The sequence below is a fragment of the Salmo salar genome, chromosome ssa13 (assembly GCF_905237065.1).
Source record: "Salmo salar chromosome ssa13, Ssal_v3.1, whole genome shotgun sequence".
Lineage (NCBI taxonomy): Eukaryota > Metazoa > Chordata > Actinopteri > Salmoniformes > Salmonidae > Salmo > Salmo salar.
In genome coordinates this window covers 31,218,426-31,239,747 of record NC_059454.1, presented here as the reverse complement: position 1 = coordinate 31,239,747, position 21,322 = coordinate 31,218,426, and the positions used below count along the sequence as shown (strand labels likewise).

Here is a 21,322-nt window from a genome sequence, read left to right as displayed (position 1 = left end):
CTGGAATGAGTAGGAGTGTCCAAACTTCTGACTGGTACTGTATGTCATGAATCGGCAATAAGTTTGAAAAAATCCAGATGTGATTTTTGGGCCATATCGCCCAGCCCAAGCGCCAAGTTGAAATGATTTGATCTTTCCAATGCTCCTGCCTCCTGCACATAGCCTAACCTTACAGACAGAGAAGTGCCTTGCACTTTGTGTTTAATGTGACACCTGTCTTAGTCATCTAACATCCACAGAACACAGATATAGCTGAACAATGTATAATAGACACACAAGAAGCTGTTCTAAGAAAATCTATCAGTGTCTATTGTGATTCACTCTTTGTCCATCTTGTCTTGATGGATTCTTGTAGAAAATAGTAAAAATAAAGAATAACCCTTGAATGAGTGTTCTAAATCTTGTTGCTAGCGATATTCATAAAAACTTTCTAATAAAATACAAATTCCATGTTTTTAGTTTGTATATTTTTGCCAACCCCCTGCAGTACCTCTGTGGAACCCCTAGAGGACCCCAGGTTGAATACCTGGTGTAGAGCGATTATTATAATTTTTTTATTATTTTATTTGTTATTTTTGTTCCGTTAGCAAGACAAGCTGTCATGTACTGTATGGTGACTGCCACATGGATCACTTGTCCACTCGCAACCCTTGTCCCCTCTCTACTTTCTCTCTCCCTCTTTCTTTTAATGTCTCCCTCTCTTTCTCCATGCGTGCTATCTTTCCAGCAGCTCCAGTCCTAGTCAGAGCCTGGCTCTACGTAGCAGTCTGGAGCTCAAGCTGCCCAGTCACCAGGCTGTGGGGATCGCCCTCCAGCTTGAGTATGTCTTCTCCTCGCCGCTCGTCGGTGACGGAAAGGTAAGAAGGTAGTGTGTATGTGTTCCGGTTCCTTTGTCTGCTCCGTTTAAGAAATCCCCCAGTCAGAGGAACAACAGATCCAAGCACCTTGGACTGAACATCTTTCCCTGTTGGCTGCCCCCCACTTCTCCCTGTCCTGCCAGCCATCCTCTCCTGTCCTTGGAGCATGGATCCATCTCCCCTTGTCTTCTCCCAGAGGAAATTAAAGAGGTATCCTTGGCCAGACAACCTTAGTAAAAGAACAAACACAACACTGGCAGAGAAAAGGAGGGGGAAGAGAGGATAGGTTTCAAGGCAAGCAGCTGAGGAGAACAGAGCCAAGGTAGCCTCTCATCCTTGCTGCCTAGCTCATACACGTGTACACACACACATACACACACAGGGCCTGAGAGCATGGGAAGGATTATCCCCTCCCTATTGAAACAGGGAGGAACCAGGACGAGGGTAGGCACCCGTTATCTACAAAAAGGCTAACTGGAAGAGAAAGAGTCTGTTGGAGAGACATCATCAACACAGAAAGAGAGAAAAATCAACAATCCAAGAATCAAAATGTCCCTAGGGAAGTCATTTACAATGCGGGTGGTTTAGTTAGCTAGACGCAGACGGTATGGCAACACCAAATATTTGGCCAATTATGTGCGTTGGTGGGCTTTAGCCTTGATGCAGTGTGCTAGGGGTGGATGCTCTTAGTGTCTGTGAATGTGCTGTCTCCCGGGCTAATGAGCCACCAATTAAAACCGAAATAATAACAAGCATTCCACTCCATGTACACAGTAAACTGTAGGCCTGCACTCACTCACTCACTCACTGTCTGCGTCCCAAATGGCATCATATTCCCTACATATGATGCAATAGTTTTGACCAGGGCACATAGGGCTCTGGTCATAAGTAGTGCACTATATAGGGAATAGAGGGTAATTTAGGACGCAGCCACTTTTACTGACACCATCCTCACAATCTCACCACTCGAGAGCTAGTCAGACTTTTACTGTTGATGTAAACAGGTTCTCCGTTGACTTGCCTGCTTGGATAATGCTTCATGGTTCAAAAACTGATTTAAAAAAAACAAACATTTGGTACACACAGAGAGAGATGCAAAGAGTGCGAGAGAGATCCAAAGAGTGCGAGAGAGTGAGAGATGCAAAAAGTGCGAGAGAGAGTGAGATGCAAAGAGTGAGAGTGAGATGCAAAGAGTGAGAGTGAGATGCAAAGAGTGAGAGAGAGATGCAAAGAGTGAGAGAGAGATGCAAAGAGTGAGAGAGAGATGCAAAGAGTGAGAGAGAGATGCAAAGAGTGAGAGAGAGATGCAAAGAGTGAGAGAGAGATGCAAAGAGTGCGAGAGAGAGAGAGAGATGCAAAGAGTGCGAGAGAGAGAGAGATGCAAGAGTGCGAGAGAGAGAGATGCAGAGTGCGAGAGAGAGAGAGATGCAAAGAGTGCGAGAGAGAGAGAGAGATGCAAAGAGTGCGAGAGAGAGAGAGAGAGATGCAAAGAGTGCGAGAGAGAGAGAGAGGGATGCAAAGAGTGCGAGAGAGAGAGAGAGGGATGCAAAGAGTGCGAGAGAGAGAGAGAGGATGCAAAGAGTGCGAGAGAGAGAGAGAGGGATGCAAAGAGTGCGAGAGAGAGAGAGAGGGATGCAAAGAGTGCGAGAGAGAGAGATGCAAAGAGTGCGAGAGAGAGAGAGGGATGCAAAGAGTGCGAGAGAGAGAGAGAGGGATGCAAAGAGTGCGAGAGAGAGAGAGATGCAAAGAGTGCGAGAGAGAGAGAGATGCAAAGAGTGCGAGAGAGAGAGATGCAAAGAGTGCGAGAGAGAGAGAGGGATGCAAAGAGTGCGAGAGAGAGAGAGAGGGATGCAAAGAGTGCGAGAGAGAGAGAGGGATGCAAAGAGTGCGAGAGAGAGAGAGATGCAAAGAGTGCGAGAGAGATGCAAAGATGGCGAGAGAGAGAGCGAGAGAGATGCAAAGATGGCGAGAGAGATGCAAAGATGGCGAGAGAGAGAGCGAGAGAGATGCAAAGATGGCGAGAGAGAGAGACACAACAAGCAAGAAAACAGACAGTTACTGTGGAAACAGGTGGCCTGTATACGCTAGCCTGTATCGATCCTATCCCCTATCTCTTGCACACTGCCCAAAGTCACATATGTCACTCAGCGGAGAAGATAGACAAGAAGTGTTGGTGACATGTCAAACCCCCTCACCCAACAGCACCACACCTCATGAATATTCCATGAGGTAAGATCTATTTTGCAAGAGGGAGGCAGGGAGCTTAATTGCAGTCAGCGGTGCGTAGGTATATTTAGAGCTCTGTCATGATCCGCCTGAGGGTGAGTGATGAGGGGAGCTGGTAGGTATCGCCACCTGAGGATGGGGGAAGGCGCGGGGGAGGGGGGGGGGCTGTGACCCGCTCCAAGGTTCAGGGAGGTCTGGAATATTGATGGGGTCTGTTATCTCTCCATCGATGGGGAACGGAGGAGTGAGAGCAACAACGACCCTGTGTATCGATGTCAAACTCCTCAGATAACACATATTTTGATACTCTGTCTCTGTGCTGCAAGTGGCAAGCTGCCTTCTAGCTTTGTTCAGCTGTCATGTAGATGAGTTCTCACATTTGATGGTGTCGTTCGTAACTTATACAGTTTATGTGTTCATAGTACCACAGTTTCTGTCATTAAGGACATTTCAGCCTTTTGGCAGCGTGGTTTCGAGCCCCACTTTCATCCATCAAGTTAATTCACTGTTCTACCATATTCAAGTATTCCTTGTGCATTGTCTATGTTTGTACTCTTTGACCAAATTGCCAAAACCCCAATTATCCTGTATTCATAAGTTGGTTCCTGTTATGACCGTGTATGTGTTTTGCTTACTTTTGTGAGTATACCAAACATTAGGAACACCTTCCTAATATTGAGTTGGGGCATGCATGGACTCTACAAGGTGTCGAAAGGGTTGACTCCAATCCTTCCCACAGTTGTGTCAAGTTGGCTGGATGTCCTTTGGGTGGTGGACAATTCTTGACACACTGGAAACTGTTGAGCATGAAAAACCCAGCAGTGTTGCAGCTCTTGACACAAACCGGTGCTCCTTGCACCTACTATCATACTCAGTTCAAAGGCACTTAACTATTCACCCTCTAAATGGCATACACAATCTACAGTATTTCTCAATTGTCTCAAGGCATAAAAATCCTTCTTTAACCGGTGTCCTCCCCTTCATCTACACTGATTTGAAGTGGATTCAACAAGTGACATCAATAAGTGATCATAGCTTTCACCTGGATTCACCTGGTCAGTCTATATCATGGGAACAGTAGGTGTTCTTAATGTTTTTCTTAAGTTTCTTTCCAATTTTTACCATATTTTTATCACTGTCTTTAATGGCAAGCTCTTAGACAAAGTGTCATAGACAAAACTAGAATAGTGTTTGGCATTTGGGCCTCACCCATGAAACAGTGATGCATTGGGTGCCTTGACATTCTCCCCTAAAATGTACTCTTGTGTCCATTAATGTTTATTCTGTCCACCTTCCATCATACTTTGGCTTTCTCATAAAGCTCTGCCAGGTCACTAGGTGGAGTTTTATAGGGCAAATTAGGCCTAATACATATGCATTTCCACTTTGTGGCCATTTTAGTATCTGGTCTGCTTTTGCTGCTGCTGGACTCGACTGAAATGTAGTCGAATTCTTTCTTTGATCTGTTCTGATGGATTTGCAGAGCAAGGTAGTGGTGGTGGTGGAGTAAACAACTTTTAAAATGCTTTCACTCAGATGGTAACACAACGCAATCGGGTACCAATCGCTCAACAGTGACTCTCCGACCAAACTGCCACAGTTCACACGCTCTGATCACCTCCAACACTGCATCACTCACCAGCTGCAGATTGAAAAGTGAGACAAAGTCTTGACTCGTCCTGAGGGTGCGGATGACGTCCTTCATTTCGCAAGAACTTATTTGGCCCCTCAGCCTCCCCCCAGCCCCCCAAAAGGAAAACCTTGCTGTGTCATTGTTGTTCTCCTCATTTGATTTTTAATTGCAGAGTTTCCTCAGCTGGCTGGCGGCCCCCACCCCCCCAGGTCTCTATTTTTTTCCCTTTCTCCCTGAGAGTGTTTAAGCCCACATTTTTTATGTTTCCGTCAGTGGAGGGAACGAGTGAGACAGAGGAAGGGAGGGAAAGAGCGAGAGATGAGAGGCATGGGAGCTGGTTGTGCTAGGCTCCTCCGGGCACTGAGGTTGACGAACTTCAAACAAGCAAATTTGCCTGCAGTCAAACGGATCGACTGCCCACTCTCTGCTCCTCAAGGGCCTGCATTACTCAGCAAGCTTCAGTCAGCTTACTATGTCTTCGTAGCCTTCATAGGGGCCTTCATAGGGGCCTTCATAGGCTTCAGATAGACACAGAGGGAGGGTCCCCCCACCTCTACTTTACTTAAAGGAAAACTCTACTCAAAAACGAATATATATATATATATATGTGTGTATGTATGTATATATACATATATGTATCTATATATGTAGTGTAGTATCACTCAACAGTGGAGTAATGAAAAGGAAAAAAAAAAACAATATTGTTGATGCAGTCTACTGTTGATACAGTCCCATTTTTTTCATTAGTCCACTGTTGATACAGTCCCAAAATGTCATGATGATGTGGCAAGTGACACTTTGCTTCTTGAAAGTCCAATATCTTGAAAACTTGACTGTTGACATGCAAAACATTTTGGGACTGTTGTTTTTGGGTGGATTTTTCCTTTAACCGCACAGGAGGAAGGTCTGAGACACAGAATGTTGGAGAGCAAGGAAAACGTGTGCAGAAAACGTGTAATTACCCGCCTTGGTATACTCTGTAATTACCGTCTGCCACAATGTGTTATATTATAGTGATAGTGCAGTGGTAATTCTTGGTCTCTGGTACCATAGTATTATTGTAATTACTTCGCTGTCTGATGAAAGCCTCGTAACAACATTTCTGCCAATTTATTTTTTTATTTTTTTACATTTATTGAAAGTAAAAACTCCCCTCAATGTACTCTGAACATTTCATGACTCTAGGACCAGGAAAATGTGTGGAAACTAAGCTTTATATCCGTGGCAAATAATTTGAAAGATGCATATCTCCTCCTACATACAGAATTTTTGCGTTAGGCATTTGTTCATGATGATGATCGGGATAATGGTAGTTTTGTGATAAATGCACTGTTTTTTGGGGGGGAAAAAGTATAATAATTCTAAACTAACGATCCCAAATTTGTTTAAACGTTCAAACATCACTCCCATAAATTATACACAATATTATGTTACCCTAATGTGCAATATTAAAGTGGGGCAATTCTTAAGTGTACAGTGCCTTCAGAAAGTTTTCAGACCCCTTGACTTTTTTTCACATTTTGTTACATTACAGCCTTATTCTAAAATTGATTCAATTGTTTTTTCCCCTCATCAATCTACACACAATACCCCATAATGACAAAGAAAAACAGGTTTTTAGATATTTTGGCGAATTTCTAAAAGATCTGAAATATCAGCATTGATTCTTCTTAGGTATGACACAAAAGCTTGACATATTTTTGTTGTATTTTCAGGTTTCTCCATACATGTTAGATCAGGTTCAAGTCCGGGCTCTGGCTGGGCCACTCAAGGACATTCAGAGACTTGTCCCGAAGTCTCTCCTGCGTTGTCTTGGCTGTGTGCTTAGAGTCGTTGTCCTGTTGGAAGGTGAACCTTCGCCACAGTCTGAGGTCCTGAGCACTCTGGAGCAGATTTTCATCAAGGATCTCTCTGTACTTTGCTCCGTTCGTCTTTCCCTCGATCCTGACTAGTCTCCCAGTCCCTGTCGCTGAAAAACATCCCCACAGCATGACGCTGCCACCACCATGCTTCACCGTAGGGATGGTGCCAGGTTTCCTCCAGATGTGACGCTTGGCATTCAGGCCAAAGAGTTCAATCTTGGTTTCATCAGACCAGATAATCTTTAGATACCTTTTGGCAAACTCCAAGCAGGCTGTGATGTGCCTTTTACTGAGGAGTAGCTTCCGTCTGGCCACTACCATCAAGACCTGATTGGTAGAGTGCTGCAGAGATGGTTGTCCTTCTGGAAGATTCTCCTATCTCCACAGAGGAAATCTAGAGCTCTGTCAGAGTGACCATCAGGTTCTTGGTCACCTCCCTGACCAAGGCCCTTCTCCCCCGATTGCTCAGTTTGGCCAGGCGGCTAGCTCTAGGAAGTGTCTTGGTGGTACCAAACTTCTTCCATTTAAGAATGATGGAGGCCACTGTGTTCTTGGGGACCTTCAATGCTGCAGACATTTTTTGGTACCCTTCCCCAGATCTGTGCCTTGACACAATGCTGTCTCGGAGCACTACGGTCAATTCCTTCAACCTCGTGGCTTGGTTTTTGCTCTGACATCAACTGTGGGACCTTATATAGACAGGTGTGTGCCTTTCCAAATCATGTCCAATCAATTTAATTTACCACAGCTGGGTTCCAATCAAGTTGAAGAAACACCTCAAGGATAATCAGTGGAAACAGGATGCCACCTGAGCTCAATTTCGAATCTCATAGCAAAGGGTCTGAATATTTATATAAATAAGGTATTTCAGTTATTTTTTTGCAAACATTTTAAAAACATGTTTTCGCTTTGCCATTATGGTGTATTGTGTGTCGATTGCTGTGTATTTTTTTATTTATTTAATCAATGTTAGAATAAGGCTGTAACAAAATGTGAAAAAAGTCAAGCGGTCTGAATACTTTCCAAAGGCACTGTAGATGTATAATCTCTTTGCAAAAATTTAGATGCTGTATTTTAATATGCTCCCTTTCTTGGACATCATGACCTTTAATGTCACCGAGGGGAGATTGTCTATGACTGCTGTATAGATATTATAAACTTTATATTACACACTCAACATAATACGTACTTTGTATGTTACCCATGTCATACACATTGTGCACGTTTCAAATAGCCACATACAGCGCCTTCAGTAAGTATTCAGACCTCTTGACTTATTCCACATTTTGTTGTAACAGCCTGAATTTAAATGGGTTAAATAAATACAAAATCACACCCATCTACACCCAATACCCCATAATGATAAAGTGAAAACATGTTTTTATAAATGTATTGAAAATGAAATAAAGAAATATCTCATTTACATAAGTATTCACACCCCTGAGTCAATACATATTAGAATCACCTTTGTTAGTGATTAAAGCTCAAAGTCGTTCTGGGTGAGACTCAATATTTGCACTTTTTTTCTTCTTCAAATTCTTCAAGCTCTGTCAAATTTGTTGTTGATTATTGCTAGACCACCATTTCAAGTCTTGCCATTTGTTTTTTTAAAAGCCGATTTTAAGTAAAAAAAAAAAAAAACTGTAACTAGGCTTTTCAGGAACATTCAATGTTGTCTTGGTAAGCAACTCCAGTGTAGATTTGGCCTTGTGTTTTAGGTTATTGTCCTGCTGAAAGGTGAATTTGTTTCCCAGTGTCTGTTGGAAAGCAGACTGAACCAGGTTTCCTCTAGGATTTTTCCTCTGCTTAGCTCTATTCTGTTTCCCTAGTCCTTGCCAATGACACGCATACCCATAACATGATGCAGCCACTACCATGCTTGAAATATGAAGAATGGTACTGTACTCAGTGATGTGCTTTGTTGGATTTGCCCCAAACATAACACAACATAACATAACACTTTGTATTCAGGACATAAAGTTCATTACTTTGCCACATTGTTTGCAGTTTTACTTTAGTGCCTTATTGCAAACAGGATGCATGTTTTGGATATTTTTATTCTGTATAGTCTTCCTTTTTTTCACTGTCATTTAGGTTAGTATTGTGGAATAACTAAAATGTTGTTGATCCGTCATCAGTGTTCTCCTATCACAGCCATTATACTCTGTAACTGTTTTAAAGTCACCATTGGCCTCATGGTTGAATACTTTCATACTTCAGACATTTCAGCTTTTTATTTTGAATTAACCAGTAAAAATGTATAAACACAATTCCGCTTTTCATTATTGGGAATTGTGTGTAGGCCAGTGACAAATCGCAATTTTAATACATTTTAAATTCAGGATGTAACACAACAGCATATGTGGATAAGTCGAGCGGTGTGAATACTTTATGAAGGCAATGTAAATACACATCAACCTTGAGAATGAGATTAAAAACTTAAGTGGAAATATTTTCGTAAGTAGTGGTAAAAGGCCAAAATTAAATAAAAAATCATGCATTTGAAGTGAACCCTACATTTTCACCAATAGAATCAAACAATTTCACTTCCAACCAGCCATGAAAAGTGCATGAAAATACCCAGCACAGTACATCACATATGTATGTGGGTTAATCATATATGTCATCCTTGGACTACTGCACTGTAGGTTTCCATCTACAGTATAGCTATATGACTAGAACGGGGGACTGACACACGGCCGCGTCGACGGCTCCTAATTTCATTCTGTCAACACCAATTTAGCCTTGCTATTCCCCACCCTCGCTCCGCTCCCTTCAATCACCGCCTTTATCAAACGCAGTTAGCTGCGGCACAGTTTGTCAATTGAGCCATGCAACACAGTCATATAAAGCCTAATGTAAGACGATGGCGCTTATTGTTGTCTGCCTCCGTCTGACAGGCACTAGCTCATTTCTAATGGAGGTTGGTCTGGGAGAAGGCAGGCGTGCTGGCCATGTGTTCCTGTCCTTTTGAAAATCGTGACAGCTGCAGTTATCCAGGACGTTGACACGAGGAACGAGTGACTGCGCCAGGTCACAGACTGAGAGGCTGTAGCAGAATAGCGGTGGTGGCGTCTGTCATGAGGACCTGTTTCATCCTCCCCTCCTCGTCTCTCATCCTTGTCGTTGTTTCGCTCGCTGAGGCACACACCCAAATCAGTAATTAATCACCAAGGCTGTTACACTGCAGTAAACTGGGTGTCAGGGAATAGAAGGGGGCCTGACAGTTGTGACACGCAGGCTGTTGAGAAACTGCTTTGTGTTGAGGAGGCTGAGAGAAGCTGAAAGCTAGCTTCTGGTAATGAATGTGCCACTAGTCACGTCTGATTTCAGGTAATCTTTGACCCTGGCTGGGTGACTGGCACGCTTGATTAGAGTGTCTGAGGAAGTGTAACCATTAACGTGTGACCTTTCTGATTCCTCCAAAAGTGATTTAAACATGAGAGCACCCGGCTGCGTGCACACACACACACACACACACACACACACACACAAGGGCGCACACACACAAGGGCGCACAGTGACACAGGGTGGTTATGTGTCTGCAGCTCATTTCAGACAGCCACCACCCAGCTCACTCAATTTTAACTATGCAGTTAACTATGCGAGCACCACACGCGCGCACACACACAGCAGGAGGCCTCCTAAGGAAAGTGACATCTACATCAACTCAAAGTCCAGGAAATGAGAGTGAAAGTAGTAATCTTCTGCTTGTTTTGGTAATGGTAGATTGTAGCCGGCTGAATATACAGTATGTGGATGGTTTCCTCTTGACTGTGGCTTAGTAATTAAAGCTCAGATCTAATATTTTCATTAGTTTAGTTTGTATATTTCTTTCTGTATCTATTCATGTATTTGTATCTATATTTCTAATATGATTGCAAAGGGATAGAATGTTAACAACAACATCAGATCAGGAACCACTGACATTGGTGCCAGTGGTTGTTAAAGGTGTTTGGTATGGCTGCTCCTCTGTGCCTTAGAGACTCTTGTTTGGATTTTAATTGGATTGCAGTGCAGGTACACTTTGTATGGATCGTTGTGTGTGTTTTCTGTGACTTCTCTTAAGAAGACGCGCGTCCCTGCAGGCTTTAATGATGTTTGCTGAATGAAAACCTCTTTAAATCTCTCCATTCACATGCTCATTAAAAAATTGCCTCTTACAATAACCCCCCCTCTTGCCCTAACCCCGGTTGTCTGGCTGCCTGGCTTTCTGGATGAGATGCATGTCAAGACTCAAGAGTCTTCAGGTTAGTGTGGGCCCTAGCGTGAAAGAAAAAAAAAAAAAACAGGTTGTTTTGTTCCGCCTCTCAAATGTCACATAAATGTTAATTAAATGTTAATCAAACATCATACACATAGTAATGTCATCAGGATTTTGAAAGGATGTATTTAGCTTATTCGGCTGATACTGGAGGTAATTTCTCCCTGGGGTTTTATCTCCACGCGGAGGGAAGCGGCTGGAAGAGAACAGCAGAGACCACGATGCTGGAGACACAATGCTTGGCCTAATTAAAATGAATGTCAGCTTTCCCCACTGAGAAGTGCATCAATCTCCCCTGATGGGCCCGGAGTGAGTCTTACCCTGTGAGAGCGTGCCAGCGAAGCCATCCTTTTCCAGACGGGTACATGCCGCCTTGGCAATGAGTGAGAGGGGACCGATGTTTGTGTGCCTAATGGACGCCATGTGGCCGGGCCCTAGTTCTGAAGCCTGCTGCCAGTGTAGAAAAGCTATGCCCTGGCTGGCCCATTTGCTTACTCCACATGGAAGGCGTCAGAATTGCTAACTGCCCTGTGGAGACGTTCACTGCCTATCACGACTGACAATGAACCCGGGGAGAACAAACATTGTCCACATGCAAGTTTGTTTCAAGATTTTATTGTATTGTGCACTATTACATTGAAATGCATTTCTGTAATACCCTTTCCCAACAATGCAGTAGTACCATAATATATACACTACCGTTCAAAAGTTTGGGGTCACTTAGAAATGTCTTGTTTTTGAAAGAAAAATATTTTTTTTGTCCATTAAAATAACATCAAATTGATCAGAAATACAGTGTAGACGTTGTAAATGACTATTGTAGCTGGAAACAGCAGATTTTTTAAAAATGGAATATCTACATAGGTGTACAGAGGCCCATTATCAGCAACGATCACTCCTGTGTTCCAATGGCACGTTGTGTTAGCTAATCCAAGTTTATCATTTTAAATAGCTAATTGATCATTAGAAAACCCTTTTGCAATTATGTTAGCACAGCTGAAAACTGTTGTCCGAATTAAAGAAGCAATAAAACTGTCCTCCTTTAGACTAGTTGAGTATCTTTCTTCTGAAAGTCCTTTCTTCTGAAACTCGTCAGTCTATTCTTGTTCTGAGAAATTAAGGCTATTCCATGCGAGAAATTGCTAAGAAACTGAAGATCTCGTACAACGCTGTGTACTACTCCCGTCATAGAACAGAGCAAACTGGCTCTAACCAGAATAGAAAGAGGAGTGGGAGCAAGAGGACAAGTACATTAGTGTCTAGTTTGAGAAACAGACGCCTCACAACTGGCAGCTTCATTAAATAGTACCCGCAAAACACCAGTCTCAACGTCAACAGTGAAGAGGCGACTCGGGGATGCTGGCCTTCTAGGCAGAGATGCAAAGAAAAAGCCATATCTCAGACTGGCCAATAAAAATAAAAGATTAAGATGGGCAAAAGAACACAGACACTGGACAGAGGAACTCTGCCTAGAAGGCCAGCATCCCGGAGTCGTCTCTTCACTGCTGACATTGAGACTGGTGTTTTGCGGGTTGATTTTATTAGCACTCTCAGCGCCCTCTTGATTTTAGTGCTACAGGGCGGTAGTCATTGTGGCAGGTAGCCTTATAGTTCTTGGTGAGCTTTAGACGTGGGGATAACGGACTGTGACAAGAGGTTGCCTGCCAATGAATATGCCTGTCGCGGCGTTACGAGTGTTGACCTGATTTAAAAACCTTACTCATGGCCTCTGAGAGCGAGATCACTCAGTCCCCTGGGTCAGCGTTGTGGTGTGCAAGTGTTACTCGTTTCTGTATATCTTATCAAATCAAATTGTATTGGTCACATACAGATAGTTAGCAGATGTTAATGCGAGTGTAGCGAAATACTTGTGCTTCTAGTTCCGACCATGCAGTAATATCTAACAAGTAATCGACTACCTTATACACACAAGTGTAAAGGAATGAATAATATGTACATAAAAATATATGGATGCGCAATGGCCGAACGGCATAGGCAAGATGCAGTAGATGGTATAGAGTACTGTATATACATATGAGATGAGTAATGTAGGGTATGTAAACATGATATAAAGTAGCATTGTTTTAAGTGACTAGTGATAGATTTATTTCATCCAATTTTTTATTATTAAAGTGGCTAGAGATTTGAGTCAGTATGTTGGCAGCAGCCACTCAATGTTAGTGATGGCTGTTTAACAGTCTGGCCTTGAGATAGAAGCTGTTTTTCAGTCTCTCGGTCCAAGATTTGATGCACCTGTACTGGCCTCGCCTTCTGGATGATAGCAGGGTGAACAGGCAGTGGCTCGGGTGGTTGTTGTCCTTGATGATCTTTTTGGCCTTCCTGTGACATCGGGTGGTGTAGGTGTCTTGGAGGGCAGGTAGTTTGCCCCCGGTGATGTGTTGTGCAGACCTTACTACCCTCTGGAGAGCCTTGCGGTTGTGGGCGGAGCAGTTGCCGTACCAGGCGGTGATACAGCCCGACAGGATGCTCTCAATTGTGCATCTGTAAACATTTGAGTGTTTTTGGTGACAAGCCAAATTTCTTCATCCTCCTGAGGTTGAAGAGGCGCTGTTAAGCCTTCTTCACCACGCTGTCTGTGTGGGTGGACCATTTCAGTTTGTCCGTGATGTGTACGCCGAGGAACTTAAAACTTTCCACCTTCTCCACTACTGTCCCGTCGATGTGGATAGGGAGGTGCTCTCTCTGCTGTTTCCTGAAGTCCACGATCATCTCCTTTGTTTTGTTGACGTTAAGTGTGAGGTTATTTTCCTGACACCACACTCTGAGGCCCCTCACCTCCTCCCTGTAGGCTGTCTCATCGTTGTTGGTAATCAAGCCTACCACTGTAGTGTCGTCTGCATACTTGATGATTGAGTTGGAGGCATGCATGGCCACGCAGTCATGGGTGAACAGGGAGTACAGGAGAGGGCTGAGAACGCACCCTTGTGGGGCCCCAGTGTTGAGGATCAGCGGGGTGGAGATGTTGTTTCCTACCCTCACCACCTGGGGGTGGCCCGTCAGAAAGTCCAGGACCCAGTTGCGCAGGGCGGGGTCGAGAGGTCTCGAGCTTAATGACGAGTTTGGAGGGTACTATGGTGTTACATGCTGAGCTGTAGTCGATGAACAGCATTCTTACATAGGTATTCCTTTTGTCCAAATGGGTTAGGGCATACAGTGGGTTAGGGTTATACAGATGGGTTAGGGTTATACAGTGCATTCGGAAAGTATTCAGAGCCCTTGACTTTTTCCAGCCTATTCTAAGGTGGATAAAATAAAATGCTCAACAATCTACACACAATACCACATAATGACAAAGCGAAAACAGGTTTGTAGAAATTGTTACACATTTACTAAATATAAAAAACAGATACTTATAAGTATTCAGTCCCTTTGCTATGAGACTCGAAATTGAGCTCAGGCGCATCCTGTTTCCATTGATCATCCTTGAGATGTTTCTACAACTTGATTGGTGTCCACCTGTGGTAAATTAAATTGATTGGACATGATTTGGAAAGGCACACACTTGTATATATAAGGTCCAACAGTTGACAGTGCATGTCAGAGCAAAAACCAAGCCATGAGGTCAAATGAATTGTCTGTAGAGCTTGGAGACAGGATTGTGTAGAGGCACAGATCTGGGGAAGGTTACCAAAAAATGTATGCGTCATTGAAGGTCCCCAAGAACAAATTAATTCTTAAATGGAAGTAGTTTGGAACCACCAAGACTCTTCCTAGAGCTGGCCGCCCAGCCACACTGAGCTATCGAGGGAGCAGGACCTTGGTCAGGGAGGTGACCAAGAACCCGATGGTCACTGTGACAGTGCTCCAGAGTTCCTCTGTGGAGATGGGAGAACCTTCCAGAAGGACTTCATCTCTGCAGTACGCCATCAATCAGGCCTTTATGGTAGAGTGGCCACAGGGAAGTCACTCCTCGATAAAAGGCACAGGACAACCTGCTTGGAGTTTGCCAAAAGGCACCTAAAGACTCTCAGACCATGAGAAACAAGATTCTCTGGTCTGATGAAACCAATATTGAACTTTTGGCCTGAATGCCAAGCGTCATTTCTGGAGGAAACCTGGTACCATCCCTATGGTGAAGCATGGTGGTGGCAGCATCATGCTGTGTGGATGTTTTTCAGCTGCAGGGAATGGGAGACTAGTCAGGATCAAGGGAAAGCTGAACAGATCAAAGTACAGAGAGATCCTTGTTGAAAACCTGCTCAGGATCTCAGACTGGGGTGAAGGTTCACCTTCCAATAGGTTAACGACCCTAAGCACACAGCCAAGACAACACAGGAGTGGCTTTGGGATTTCATTGAATGGCCCAGTCAGAGCCCGGACTTGAACCCGATCAAACATCTCTGGAGAGATCTGAAAATAGCTGTGTAGCAACGCTCCCCATCCAACCTGACAGAGCTTGAGAGGATCTGCAGAGAAGAATGGGAGAAACTCCCTAAATACAGGTGTGCCAAGCTTGTAGTGTCATACCCAAGAAGACTCAAGGCTGTAATTGCTGCCAAAGGTGCTTCAAGAAAGTACTGAGTAAAGAGTCTGAATATTTATTTAAATGTTATATTTTGCAAAAATGTCTAACAAGCTGTTTTTGCTAAGTCATTATGAGGTATTATGTGTCGATTTGATGAGGGGGAAAAAACAATTTAATACATTTCAGAATAAGGCTGTACCATAACAAAATGTGGAAAAATTTGAAGGGTTCTGTACAGTCGTGGCCAAACGTTTTGAGAATGACACAAATATTAATTTCCACAAAGTTTGCTGCTTCAGTTTCTTTAGATATTTTTGTCAGATGTTACTATGTAATACTGAAGTATAATTACAAGCATTTCGTAAGTGTCAAAGGCTTTTTTTGACAATTACATGAAGTTGATGCAAGAGTCAATATTTGCAGTGTTGACCCTTCTTTTTCAAGACCTCTGCAATCCGCCCTGGCATGCTGTCAATTAACTTCTGGGCCACATTCTGACTTATGGCAGCCCATTCTTGCATAATCAATGCTTGGAGTTTGTCAGAATTTGTGGGTTTTTGTTTGTCCACCCGCCTCTTGAGGATTGACCACAAGTTCTCAATGGGATTAAGGTCTGGGAAGTTTCCTGGCTATGGACCCAAAATATCGGTGTTTTGTTCCCCGAGCCACCTAGTTATCACTTTTGCCTTATGGCAAGGGGCTCCATCATGCTGGAAAAGGCATTGTTCGTCACCAAACTGTTCCTGGATGGTTGGGAGAAGTTGTGTTGGTACCATTCTTTATTCATGGCTGTGTTCTTAGGCAAAATTGTGAGTGAGCCCACTCCCTTGGCTGAGAAGCAACCCCACACATGAATGGTCTCAGGATGCTTTACTCTTGGCATGACACAGGACTTATGGTAGCGGTCACCTTGTCTTCTCCGGACAAGCTTTTTTCCAGATGCCCAAACAATCGGAAAGGGGATTCATCAGAGAAAATTACTTTACCCCAGTCCTCAGCAGTCCAATCCCTGTACCTTTTGCAGAATATCAGTCTGTCCCTGATGTTTTTCCTGGAGAGAAGTGGCTTCTTTGCTTCCCTTCTTGACACCAGGCCATCCTCCAAAAGTCTTCGCCTCACTATGCATGCAGATGCACTCACACCTGCCTGCTGCCATTCCTGAGCAAGCTCTGTACTGCTGGTGCTCTGATCCCGCAGCTGAATTAACTTTAGGAGACGGTCCTGGCGCTTGCTGGACTTTCTTGGGCGCCCTGAAGCCTTCTTCACAACAGTTGAACCACTCTCCTTGAAGTTCTTGATGATCCGATAAATGGTTGATTTAGGTGCAGTCTTACTGGCAGCAATATCCTTGCCTGTGAAGCCCTTTTTGTGCAAAGCAATGATGACGGCACGTGTTTCCTTGCAGGTAACCATGGTTGACAGAGGAAGAACAATGATTCCAAGCACTACCCTCCTTTTGAAGCTTCCAGTCTGTTATTCAAACTCAATCAGCATGACAGAGTGATCTCCAGCCTTGTCCTCGTCAACACTCACATCTGTGTTAACGAGAGAATCACTGACATGATGTCAGCTGGTCCTTTTGTGGCAGGGCTGAAATGCAGTGGAAATGTTTTTTGGGGATTCAGTTCATTTGCATGGCAAAGAGGGCCTTTGCAATTAATTGCAATTCATCTGATTACTCTTCATAACAATCTGGAGTATATGCAAATTGCCATCATACAAACTGAGGCAGCAGACTATTGGCCACGACCGTATACTTTCCGAATACACTGTATAGACACACCCTATGTGTTTTAATGAAATGAACTATATGCATTGCGCTAGTCTGACACTAAGCTTACTTTTTAATAAAATAAGACAAATGGTTTGAGGGCGCCATATATCTAGATGATAAACACCTTAACCTGACCCAACTATTCCGCTTCTGCTGGCTTTTCAGATTCTGCCATTACTCCTGAAGTTCCCGTTAATAGGCTACACTAGTAGTCGGCAACCTTTCTCAGGTGGAATGCCAATTTATCTTACCATTTCTACCGTTCTGCTAACCAGTTATGGTTTTCATATGCAAATTTCCGTGAAATAGTTTCATTTAATTTATAATAACATCTTCTTATCTCAACATCATTGTCATGTAGTTAATACAAATTATATCCAAACTTAAATGAAAATGATTCAGACCTAAAAAGTAACTAATATTGCCATTACCAAGTATGTAAAAATAGCCTACATAAAGCCAACAAATAAAAACAAGGGTTTGGGTTTACAGTAGTTGATGGAACAGTACAGTTAATGGAATGGATACGCTCCAGTACTTTGCTACAGTACACGTGTACCCTTATACAATTACAGACTGTTTTTTGTACCTTTTACATAATCCTTTGCTGGTTTTTCAGTTTGATTTGAAGTGCAGAAAGGGCCAGAGGTAGTTATAATTACTTTTTCTCACATACTTGACAATTCTACCCTCCGAAAGACATCTTATTCAGTCAGATGCTGGGCTAAATGAAAAGTTAGATTGTGCCCACTGACTGCTTTGAAGGGACGTGGTTGATATACTAATATTTGCTTTGGCTCAGAAGAGGTGATCCCCTTCTTTATGCTAGGCAAAGCCTTCATCCCCGTTATTAAATTCCTGTGTTGCTTTTGGATGTTTGTGTTCTTTGCACTTATGTTCACTTCACAAGGTAGACAGATGAATATGACTACATGCATGTTCACTCCACAGGCCTGCACTGGAATCCCCAGAAAATAACAATGACTGTCTATTCCACAATAAATTGGTTTCAGCAAAAGTCCCAGCTCTCATGAACTCTCCTTGAGGATTCTGCAATCAGCGACGGCTGAATCTGACACCCGACTCAACTCTTCTAAGCATTATTTGGTCTTGGTGGGGCTGAGTTGAAAAGAACACAGAATCTGAGTGACTGAGTCTTCTAGCAGATGGATGAAAATGTTAAGTTAATGATCTCGGTGCATGTTTCTTCACTTTCTGCAGGGCTGCTCATTGTGGAGAATAAGTAGTGGAAAGCTCTGGGCCGCTTCCTGTCACAGGGTTTTGGCTGAAATAATGACTCCAACCGCCCAGCAGACTGCACTAATAGTAATAACTGTCAGACTCAGTCTCCCATCAATGCTCTTTCCTCTAATTTAGGAATAATTCCCAATCTCCCATTGCTTGCGAAAAAGCCTGAGTCGTTGAAAGTCGGGCTACTTTTTGGGAATCTCAAAGGCTGTATACATTAATGTATAATTGTTTTTATATTTCTATAGATTTGACTGCTTAACATGCTGACCCCACCACTCGTTGAGTGTGTGAGCGTTGCAAAATACATTTACACATACTGTACATGTTATTCAACAATTCTACAAAGATCCAAAGTGCATTTCAGGTAAAATAACAACCCAATGTTTATATCCCAGGACAAATGAGCTAGCAACAGCAAGCTAGCTAGCTACATGTCCATGATTGTTTCATGTGTTTTCGACTTGTCCCCAAATTAATATTGTTGGTTAGAGGTTGTTTTGATATTTAACCTGTGCGTCTCAATCACTTCTGGAGTGGATGTACAAAATCAACATGCGCGTGATGGTGGACTCACCCACGTGGCCGGTCTAGTCACCATGTGCTTAACTCAGGCAAAGTTAATAAATTAACCTTTGTATTAGAGATGCCCTGAATTGGTCACTGTCTGTAATTTAGGTTGTTTCTTTTTCAAAGTTTGAAGATTTCGTGGCCCCAGGTTACAGACATGAGATCTATATTTTCCCCCAATTTCACATTTGACAATGAAATACTTGTTTTGTCTGCGAATGCCAAAACATTGCATTTTACTTGACTAAACACTCTTGATGGATTCTCCTCCCAGAAAAATTCTTTGCCATTTTCAGCAATGAGGCCTATGTGTGCAGTGACATCGCTTGCTATTATTGTTCTCTGTATAACTTTCTGAAAAAGTTTCCCTCTCGCTCGTCTTTGCCTCAGGCGACCCTTTCTCTTTTTCTCTCTCATCTCCACTGTTGTTGCATTACCATATGCGTGTTTGCTTCCAAAATGCAATTTAATGACACTTTTAAAAAAAAATACACCCAATTTCTTGACTATATATTTTCAAAATATCTGAAAGGATTTCTTGACCCTAGTTTCTGAAAGGATTGTTTTTCAAACCAATTACTGTCACAACATTTACACATTTACATAGCTAAAGGCAAGCTTTTTTTTTATTAGTTCATCTGAATATGGTAGTAGAGGGCATAGACCAACATTCAGTATTATCACCCTGGAATCTGATGGCATTGTTACAACATCGCTCTGTTGCCACGACAGGTCATTCATTGTATTGTAGCTGAACATGACTCGCTGAGTAAGATTACAGAATGAGTCAGTGCCCCTGATCTTGGAGGTGTCACCTACTCATTTGCACTGTCGATCCAAGGAGGGGGGCTTGAGCTTACTAAGACCAACGGCCAAATGTCCCCCCTCAAGCCATCACAATTAAACCGCCTACATCCACTCCTTGGCATAATGTTGAGCTCCCACTACTAGATGATTGCAATATTCACTCAGTGAGAGAACACAATCCTTCAGCTTACTTCTGCCATTGAACGATATTGACTGTCTGTATACAGTATGTTCGTGTTAAAAGATTAGCCGCATAATAAATGTTGCATTTCCCCCCCAGCTTCAGCCGTACAGTACCTATTTATAATATCCCTGTTTGTTTGTTTACTCAGATGATGATTGAAGAGCCGTATTGAGAATCTCCACAAGATGCTTTTGTCTGCCCAGTTGAGTTGCTGCTCTATGCAGTTTATGTGTAGATCACACCACTTTGATGCCTATACGGAGTGCTCTTTCAAACCTCACACAGAAATTTGTGTTAGGGAGTTAACTGTCCCCCGAATGGGTTCTTTTTGTTCCATTGCTTGTATACCAACCATGGGCTGTGTTTGATGGTGGTAAACTGTGTAATAAAGGTTTCTTGGAATTTATCTTGTAGAAAGAACCCTCTCTGTGCCAGTTAATAAGAGTGTTTGGGTTCATGTTGATGCTATCGTGGCAGTTCTGAATTCTAAAGGCTGTGCTGAAGAGCTATCTATGCAGAAACATGCCCAGTTTCAAAGGGTTGTTCGCCTCCAGCTCATGTGGATATAACATGCCTGTCTTTAATATGCACTAACAGTAATTTAGTCAAGTTTGAGCAGTTTTCTACAGTTGGAAGACTTTGGAAGTTTGATAAGAGGCGAATGCTGGGCAGATAAGAGCATTCTCTGCACTGTAGAAGACGCCTGTGATTGGTGCTTTGTTTCCCCTCACATTTGCTCCTCAGATATCCAACCAGCATTTCTTCCCACAGGTCAAATCCAAACCGAGAATATTCATTAAACATTACAGAACAAAGTGTTAGACCATGTGCTAGACACGACAGTCTGCTCTGAACGAGAGCTCAAAAGAGAGGGTGTTGAAAACACATTAGATAAATTGCCTCATATTTTTTACTGGCTACTTCCACCACACAATAAACTTATCTCTCCCTAGTTAAATAATTTTTACATAATCATCACTTTCAAAATGGACTCGCTTGAATTAATGTTTCTTATGAAACATCTTATTAATTCGACCTCGTGAAATGGAAAAACAGGCAGTGCCTCCTGGGAATATATATGGCTATCTGTTTTACAGCCCCCATTTTCAAGTTTAAATTCAATGAAGTAGCAGTTAATGTCTGCACTTGCGGGGGGAAGACAGTGCAATCGGAAAGTATTCAGACCCCTTCACTTTTTCCACGTTTTGTTATGTTAGAATTATTCTAAAACGGATTAAATAGTTTTCCCCCCTCATCAATCTACACACAATACCCCATAATGACAAAGCAAAAACAGGTTTTTGGAAATGTTTCCAAATATACTAAAAATAAAAACTGAAATATTACATTTACATAATTATTCAGACCCTTTACTCAGTACTTTGTTGAAGCACCTTTTGGCAGCGATTAC

General features: G+C 42.8%; 1 protein-coding gene across 1 annotated transcript in view; it reads left to right on the top strand.

Moving 5' to 3' along the window:
* LOC123726208 (nephrocystin-4) overlaps window positions 1-21,085 on the top strand; it is a 96,649-nt gene extending 75,564 nt beyond the window's left edge. The window contains exons 10-11 of the mRNA XM_045693142.1: window positions 728-857; window positions 20,060-21,085. Coding sequence (XP_045549098.1) covers window positions 728-857; window positions 20,060-20,083 — 154 coding nt within the window. The 3' untranslated portion in view covers window positions 20,084-21,085. The remainder of the gene's footprint in view (window positions 1-727; window positions 858-20,059) is intronic.
* The last annotated feature ends 237 nt before the right edge of the window (window positions 21,086-21,322 follow it).